The sequence below is a fragment of the Mauremys reevesii genome, unplaced genomic scaffold (genome assembly GCF_016161935.1).
Source record: "Mauremys reevesii isolate NIE-2019 unplaced genomic scaffold, ASM1616193v1 Contig2, whole genome shotgun sequence".
NCBI classification, from domain to species: Eukaryota; Metazoa; Chordata; order Testudines; family Geoemydidae; genus Mauremys; species Mauremys reevesii.
Window position 1 is genome coordinate 2664817 of NW_024100826.1, and position 8582 is coordinate 2673398.

The following is an 8582-nucleotide window of genomic DNA, read 5'->3' on the forward strand; positions in this document are numbered from 1 at the left end:
ACAATAATGCGCAACAGCTGCATTTTGTTTATACATAAGCCATCCTGCTATCTTATTTTTCTCACTCCTAGAAGACACCAGTCTGCATATTTGGTTACAAGTTGCAAGGTCGTAATAACTTTTTACACAGTTTCTTTCCCTCTCGCCTCACACCATCCTCGCTTCTGCAAGTCTCACGTCATTAGGGTTACAGTGTGGCCTGACTCTTGCTAACTGACTGACATGCATTAAGATCCCCTTCAAATCCTTGTTAATTCTTTTCCTACTTCCACAAGACCAACACTCCCCCGCTCCACCCCCAAAGCTGGGGCTAGACCAGGAGTTGGCCACCTTTCAGAAGTGGTGTGCCAAGTCTTCATTTATTCATGCTAATTTAAGGTTTTGCATGCTAGTAATACATTTTAGCATTTCTAGAAGGTCTTTTTCTATAAGTCTATAATCTATAACGAAACTATTGTTGTATGTAAAGTAAATAAGGTTTTTAAAATGTTTAAGAAGCTTCATTTAAAATTAAATTAAAATGCAGAGCCCCCTGGACCGGTGGCCAGGACCCGGGCAGTGTGAGTGCCACTGAAAATCAGTTTGTGTGCCACTTTCGGCACACATTCCATAGGTTGCCTACCCCTGGGCTAGACCATACTTTTATCTTGGAATTCACAGTAAGGGTGACAACAGACCCATACCTCAGACAGGGAAGGTTCTAGAAGCTGTGAAGCCATGACATCACAAGCTCCCATGGGGTTCTGGAACACCAGCCCTGACTTTGGCACTCAGGGACTTTCTGCTACTCTCCACTCCACTCCGGTGAGCAGCTATCTGGATTGGGATCCAAGAAGCCAGGCAGGGGCCAAATCCCACAATTCCTATTCCAACTAGGCCCACAAAGGGGGCAGGACAGCTATCAGCACCCCTGCAGCCCTGACAACACTCCATGATCTCCGGGGCCATCAGCTTCTGCACTGTGCCAGTCCCCTGAGCCCTCTTGGCTGGCCTAGCCATGGCCCCTAGTCTGAGGGCTGCCCAGCAGAGCGGGGAGACAGACTCCATGCTCTCATTACTGCGGTTGCCTTGCTAAGGGTAAGGTCCCACGACAGGCACTAACCCCACTGCTCGCCACCTCCTTCACAGTGCACCTTGTGTAAGCAGCTTGTGCTGGGCCTGGGTCAGACATCACCTAGAGTGCAGCCTCCAGTTCCAGCCACACTGCAGGAATGGCAGCTCTCGTGCTGCTGTCCATCTTGGCCTGTGTCCTTGTGGGGAACATGGGGAAGATCTTCCGGCGCTGCGAGCTAGCCCAGGTGCTGCACCAGGCAGGGATGGATGGGTTCCGAGGCTACAGCCTGGCTGATTGTGAGTGATCCCCATGCCTCCTCATGGGTCTGTACATATATTCCCTTACGCTTCCCCTTGGGGCTCTGTGTGTATCCTCCCAGCCCCACCCATGGGGCCCTGTGCGTATCCCCACCCAACCTCCCCATGGGACTCTATGTGTATCCATCCCCCAGCCACACACCTGTGGGGCTCTTTGCATATCCCTCCCCATGGGGATTTGTGCATATCCCACCCCCTAGGGTGACCAGACAGCAAGTGTGAAAAATTGGGATGGGGTGGGAGGTAACAGATGCCTACATAAGACAAAGCCCCAAATATCAGGACTGTCCCTATAAAATCGGGATATCTAGTCACCTTACTCCCCCCTGCCTCATCTCCCATAGGGCTCTGTGTGTATCCCTCCCCCAGCCCTCCCCATGGGGCTCTGTGCATATCCCTCTCCCAGCCCTCCACATGGGGGTCTGTGCGTATCCCTCCTCCCTGCCCTACCCGTGGGGCTCTGTGAGTATCCCTAGCCCCACCCCTCCATGGGGCTCTGTGCAGCTCCCTCCCCTACCCCCACTCCCCCCCCATGGAGCTGTGTGCATACCCCTCGCCATGGAGCTCTGTGTATATCCCTCCTCCCGCCCTCCCTGTGGGCTCTGTGTGTATCCCTCCCCCTGCCCCACCCCCGTGGGGCTGTGTGCGTATCCCTCCTCCCACCCTCCCTGCGGGGCTCTGTGCATTACTAAATCCTGCACCAGGGCTGTGCATGGCGTTCCATGAAAGTCGGTTCAACACGGACACGGTGGACCACGAAGCTGATGGCAGCACTGACAACGGCATCTTCCAGATCAACAGCCGCCAGTGGTGCGATGACTACAGGAGCTCCACCCGGAACCTCTGTCACATGCACTGCAGTGGTGAGTAACCCTCTCCGGCCCCAGTGCTGACCCTTGGGCCATGGCACAGTGCTAGAGACCTGTGTGGCAGGGAGCAGGGTGGGGGCGATCCCTCCTGGTAGTCAGGGGAACCAGCATCAGGCCCGAGACATTTTGGAATGGAAGGCCACCCTTGCCTTCAGTGGACAGCAGAGGGCAGCATAATGGGGGTCTGGGTTGGTTGGCTTAATGATAGTCTCTCCTGCTAGGAGGACCAGGGCTCCCAGGCTATGGTGTTGAGCTACCAAGGGATATGCCCTATCCTCACTCTCTTCTCCTCCCCCACCCCAGATTTGCTGACCAGTAACATCAACGATGACATCGTGTGTGCCATGCAGATTGTGCAAAAGCCAAGGGGCATGGGGGCCTGGTAAGGGGGAGCTGGTGGAAGGGTGTGGGTGGAGTGCCAGTGTAGCAGTGCGTGGCAAACTATGCAGCACAGTGTAATGTGGCACTATACTGCCAACCCAGCTCTACAGCATGCAACATGGAACTGCACAACACAGAGCTGCACAGCACTACACAAATTGATACATGTACTGCTACAACATGGAACTACATATTGCAACATAATAAATGCAATGAAACACAATGCTATTACAGCAGTATTTAGTGCAACAAGGCGCTACACAATGCAGTACACCAGACAACCCCACAAAACAATGCAGTGTAAAGAAAACATACAATGTAGCTCAGTACTCTTTATACAACTCAACTCTGTGGAGCAACAAGGCTGTTACCATGCTGCCCTGCCCATAGGCCGCTGCATCTCAGCACTGGACAAGTAATCCTTGTGCAGTGCTGCTGTTACCCAAATGCTCCACCCCAGAGGTAACTACTGCTCAGCACCATGTGAGCTATCCCCCCACATTTTCACTGTGTGGTGTAACCTGCTGCCCCACCCTAAAGGCAGCTCTGCATCTCAGCGCTTGGTGAATGAGCCCTGCATAGTGTCTCTGTAGCTGTTACCCAGCTGCCCTGCCCAGAAGCAGCTGCATCTCAGCACTGGATGACCCATCCCCATGCGGCAGCACTTCTCTCAATGCCAGTTGATCTCGCTGACCTTGCTCTCTGTTTATCTTTCTCAGGCTGGCCTGGAGGAAACACTGTGAGGGCCATGACCTCTCACAGTGGGTGGAAGGATGCAATGTGGGAAGTCGATGAAGGAGCGCCTTGGGATGCCCTGGACCTGCTAGATGGGGTGTACTGCAGTCGCATCAGTCTCCTGCAGATTTAGCACCTCATTGAAATCCTCTGTGAGCACCTACTTCTCCTTCTTAACTAGCTCCAAAGTGGGTCATTAACTGTGGGGGAGTGTTGTCCCCTTATTGGGACTGCACCTTAAGGCACTGGGAGCAGGTTTTCCTGAATAAAGCTGTCTGACGGTCTAATGACAAAAGGGTCACAAATTTTATTTAGAGAAGACAGAGAAGGTGGGGGGGGCAGGGGTGCCTGAGAGAGTCAGGACTCCTGGGTTCTATCCCTCGCTCTGGGATGTTAGTGGGGATTCTAGTGATAAGGGGAGGGGGGAGGTCTGAGTGTCAGGGCTCTTGGATTCCATTCCCAACTCTGGGAGGGGCTGGGAGTCAGGATGCCTGGGTTCTATTCCTGATCATGGGAAGGGCTGGAAGTCAGGGATCCTGGATTCTGTTCCCATTTCTGTTCATCCATCTCCCTGGAGCCTGTTTCTATCTATTGTGGCCCCCTTGTCACATTAACTCTGAAGCAGCTACTATCCACAATGAGACCCTGGGGGAAGATGGAGTCATCCTGGCCATCTCAGGGAGGGCAGGCTCATAAGGAACTGTAAAATACAATACACTTCTTGGTTTAGCATGGTGAAGGGCCCCTTTGCCTTTCCTGAGCCTCAACTGCGCCCATGTGACTGCTTCATTGTGTTTACATAAATCCCCAGTTGCTTACTGGGAAATGTTTTCAAATTCCCCAGTTAAGACCACACACATTCCAGTATCAGTCACTAAACTGAGGTCAATTCATCTGTCGGCCTCTATGGAGAGAGGTGTGTACGGGGATAGATAAATATATAGCCAGGTGTTTATGGGGATAGACTGACAGATGCATACGGCAATAGAAGAACAGACAGAGGTGAAGCTGGGTGTGAGAGAAGAAGCCTAGTGGTATTTGAGGTGATCAGAGGGCAGGCCAGAGGAGCTTAGGGTGACCGGATGTCCCGATTTTATAGGGACAGTCCCAATTTTTGGGTCTTTTTCTTATATAGGCTCTTATTACCCCCTACCCCCTGTCTTGATTTTTCACATTTGCTGTCTGGTCACCCTGTGTGGGGCTGTGAGAACTGGCACAGCCTGGCGGCTCCCATATGCTGGTCAGATTTCCCTGTTCCCAGGATCCTAGCCCCACTGCCTGTATGACCAGCATGGGAGCAGGGACCTATGCACTCCTCTGGCTCCAGCTGGGAACCGGCTGAAGGGACAATCCTGAACATGTTCAGTGCTCCCCATCTTCAGAGTGTCCTGCACAACCTAGATAGGTGGTTAAAATGCCAGAACAAACCACTCTTGGATACATTACTGCACAAAGCCCTGTGGCTGGGGTTTGATTAAATAAAAATAAGCAGTGAAGCTGCAGCACTGCCAAATAGTGCAATCCCCTCCTGCTTTGGTATAAATAATTCAGTCAGCACAGAACCCAGCAGTCCTGATTGCCGCACTAAGCACTGGTGAATGGGGAAACGCCACATCTCTTTGCTAGCAGGTTATTTTCCTGCATGTTACAAAGCAGCAACCAGGCAATATACTGGGCCTGAAGCCTTCAGCACCTACGAAACTCCAGCTAGTACAAAATGCTTCAGTGTGTCGCCTCAGAAACAGGCTACCATGAACACATCAAACCCTGTCCTGCACGCCCTACACTAGCTCCCTATAGACCAACTATAGGTTCTCAAACTATAGTACTGGTGACCCCTTTCACATAACAAGCCTCTGAGTGCAACCCCACTTATAAATTAAAAACACTTGTTTATATATTTAACACCATTATAAATGCTGGAGGCAAAGTGGGGTTTGGGGTGGAGGCTGACAGCTCATGACCCCCTATGTAATAACCTCGCGACCAACTGAGGGATCCCGATCCCAAGTTTGAGAACCCCTGCTATAGAATTTAAACAAGTTCAAGGTCTCAGTCCCTGTCTTCAGCATGCCCCATGGCCTTGGCTGAGGGTATTGAAAAGACTGATTAAAGAGACTTTAGGTGAAGAAACTGATTATTTGTGTCATAATTTCCTTGGTGCAATCCCATTCATTTACAAAGAATGGCCACACAGGCCTGTCTCCATGAACACAGCAGAAACAAACAACAGCAGGCAGTTTCCTTATTCTGAAATCAAACGCCATGTCTACACTAGCACTTTTGTCAGTATAACTTACGTAGCTCAGGGTTGTGAAAAAAAACCACCCCGAGCAACACCGACAGAAACACTGGTATGGAGAGTGCTATGGTGGTGGGAGTGCTTCTTTCACTGCCCTAGCTACTGCTGTTTGTTGGAGGTGGTTTAATTATGTTGACAGTACAGATCTCTCCTGGTACAGCTGTGCTGCTGTAAGGTCTTTAGTGTAGACATGGCCTGTCTCTCCACCAAGTACTGCATCCAAAAGAAAGCCCTGCCTCTTGCTTCCTGCCAAGATCATGCTCACAACTAGAGCTGGCTGAAACTTTGGGGTTTCACAAGACAGTTAGGTATTTTGAAATTTGCTTTTGTTCCAATTCTGAATGAAAGCAAATTTTACTGAAATTCCTCACAAACCGAAGGTGATGACAGCCCTTTACACCTTCCCGTGTAGCACCAGCAGTATTCTCAGCTCTGCCAAATGATCAACTTGGTGGAGTTTTAAATGGTGATACACTGAAAGATGACATCACACACATACAATTAAGAAATTACAACCTATATAATTGTAACTGTTTCAATATGTTGTGCCTCTGTCATGACTGGAGCTGGTCTGAAATTATCTGACTAAACAGTTTTGTCAGAAAATGCTGATTCAGTGGAATCAGAACATTCCACCAAATGTTTGCCAGTCTACTTGCCTGCTTTCCTGCCAGCTGAGTTTTCTCACTTTATGTTTCTCCTGCAGCTTTTGTGCTAAATTCAGTTGAGATTTTGGTTGTCAGGATCCAAGAAATATCTGTAGTGGCAAATGTGTTGGCAGTATTTGGAGAAAACTCCAGTATTTTCAGTGTGTTACGGAATGATTCTACGTTTTCCATAATGAAATTACCTTGGTGAGCAGAATCTGGCAGTCATTTCGGTTATTTGCCAGTCTCTTCAGAGTTTCTGCTTTAGAACCAACTCAGCATGATCTAAGACAGTGGTTCTCAACCAGGGGTCTGTGGTGCCCCTGGCGTCCCCTGAAGGGCTGAACCTGGAAGCTGAGGGACTGAAACTTGAGCCCATGGGTGGAGTAGGGGAGGTGTTGAGCCTCCAAACTGCAGTGCCTTATCCAGAGCTGAGCAGTCCTGGGGTCAGCTCCACATCCTTCTACCTCCTTCTCTCCCCCAGCCCCTGACTAGGTCGGAAGTGGGCAGGGGGGCTGGAACAATTTCTATAGTGGGGGTGCTGAGAGCCATTGAACCAAATTGTAAACTATGTATATAATGGAATTCACTTCAACACCTAGTTCCAGCACCCGTGGAGGTGGGAAGTCAAAGCTGGGCACTGTGGGGTAGCTGCTGCTCTGGCTGGTGCCCTGAAGCAGGCAGCAGCGGCGCTCTGGTTGCCTGCTGCTGCCTGGGATTGCAGCTGCTCCTCAGCTACCAGCCCCCTTTGAGTGGTCATGCAGCCAGTAAGAGCTGCCCAGGCTCAGGGGCTGCAGAGCCTTGGGGAGCAGTGATCACAGAGAAGGTCTCTCCCAAGCTACCCCTCTCCCTGAGCTACCCCTCTGCCCACACACAGTCCGTAGCTATCCCCTGCTTGCACACAGCCCCTAGCTATCCCCACCCTGAGCTACCCCCTGCCCACACACAGCCCCTAGCTACTCCCTCCCTGCTCCCTGATCTCTCCCCTGCCTGCACACAGCCCCAGATACACCCTCCCTGCACCCTGAGCTACCCCCTGCCTGCACACAGCCCTTAGCAACCCCCTCCCTGCACCCTGAGCTACCCCTCTGCCCACACACAGCCTGTAGCTACCCCCTGCCTGCACACAGCCCCTAGCTACCCCCTCCCTGCACCCTGAGATACACCTCTGCCCACACACAGCCCATAGCTACCCCTGCCCACACACAGCCCATAGCTATGCCCCCGCACCCTGAGCTACCCCCTGCCTGCACACAGCCCCCAGCTACCTCCCTCCCTGCACCCTGAGCTACCCCCTGCCTGCACACAGCCCCTAGCTACCCCCTGCCTGCACAGCCCTTAGCTACCCCTTCCCTGCACCCTGAGATACACCTCTGCCCACACACAGCCCGTAGCTACCCCCTGCCTGCACACAGCCCCTAGCTATTCCCTCCCTGCAGCCTGAGCTACCCCCTGCCCACACACATCTCCTAGCTACCCCTCACTGCACCCTGAGCTACCCCCCTGCCCGCACACAGCCCATAGCTACCCCTGCCCACACACAGCCCCCAGCTACCTCCCTCCCTGCACCCTGAGCTACCCCCTGCCTGCACACAGCCCCTAGCTACCCCCTCCCTGCCCCCGGAGATACCCCCCTGCCTGAACACAGCCCCTAGCTAATCCCTCCCTGCACCCTGAATTACCCTCTGCCTGCACTGAGTTTCCCTCTGCCCACACACAGCCCCTAGCCTGCACCGAGCTACCCTCTGCCCACACACAGCCCCTAACTACCAGGGGCGGCTCCAGGCCCCAGCACGCCAAGCGCGTGCTTGAGGTGGCATGCCGCGGGGGGCGCTCTGCTAGTCACCGGGAGGGCGGCAGGCGGCTCCGGTGGACCTCCCACAGGCGTCCCTGTGGAGGGTCTGTTGGTCCCGCGGCTTCGGTGGCGCATCCGCAGGCACATCTGTGGGAGGTCCACTGGAGCCGCGGGACTGGCGGGCCGCCGTGCTTGGACGGCGAAATGGCTAACTACCCCCTCCCTGCACTAAGCTACCCCCTGCCTGCACACAGCCCCTAGCTATCCCCTCCCTGCACCCTGAGCTACCCCTTTGCCTGCATATAGCACCCCATCTACCCCTTTCCCTTCATCCTGAGCTACACGTCTCAATGCACACAGCCCCTAGCTCCCCCCGCACGCATCCTGAGCAATTTTCAAACTTTTTGAGCTGAGCCCTGCCCCTTGAGTTATAATTTTTCATTGCTCCACCATGACCCAGACAGGTGAGTTAGGGGGTGGAG

The 8582-nt window shown here is 53.0% G+C and overlaps 1 protein-coding gene across 2 annotated transcripts; it reads left to right on the forward strand.

Moving 5' to 3' along the window:
* The first annotated feature begins 726 nt into the window (after positions 1-726).
* On the forward strand, positions 727-3651 carry LOC120393438 (sperm acrosome membrane-associated protein 3-like). 2 transcript variants are annotated; one of them, XM_039517994.1, is made up of 5 exons: positions 727-804; positions 1129-1350; positions 2076-2234; positions 2544-2622; positions 3341-3651. In XM_039517994.1, the coding sequence occupies exons 2-5, from the start codon at positions 1212-1214 to the stop codon at positions 3414-3416; spliced, it is 453 nt and encodes a 150-aa protein (XP_039373928.1). In that variant the 5' UTR covers positions 727-804; positions 1129-1211; the 3' UTR covers positions 3417-3651. The 2 variants fall into 2 exon arrangements, with proteins under 2 accessions (XP_039373928.1, XP_039373929.1); XM_039517995.1 differs by lacking the exon at positions 2544-2622 and having other exon boundaries at positions 732-1350.
* Positions 3652-8582: the final 4931 nt, after the last annotated feature.

Bases quoted from the DNA above. Each gene is read 5' to 3' on its own strand.
- LOC120393438 (XM_039517994.1), top strand. From the start codon at position 1,212: ATGGCAGCTCTCGTGCTGCTGTCCATCTTGGCCTGTGTCCTTGTGGGG. The intron at 1,351-2,075 runs GTGAGTGATCCC...ATCCTGCACCAG, and splicing joins AGGCTACAGCCTGGCTGATT to GGCTGTGCATGGCGTTCCAT. The intron at 2,623-3,340 runs GTAAGGGGGAGC...TATCTTTCTCAG, and splicing joins CCAAGGGGCATGGGGGCCTG to GCTGGCCTGGAGGAAACACT.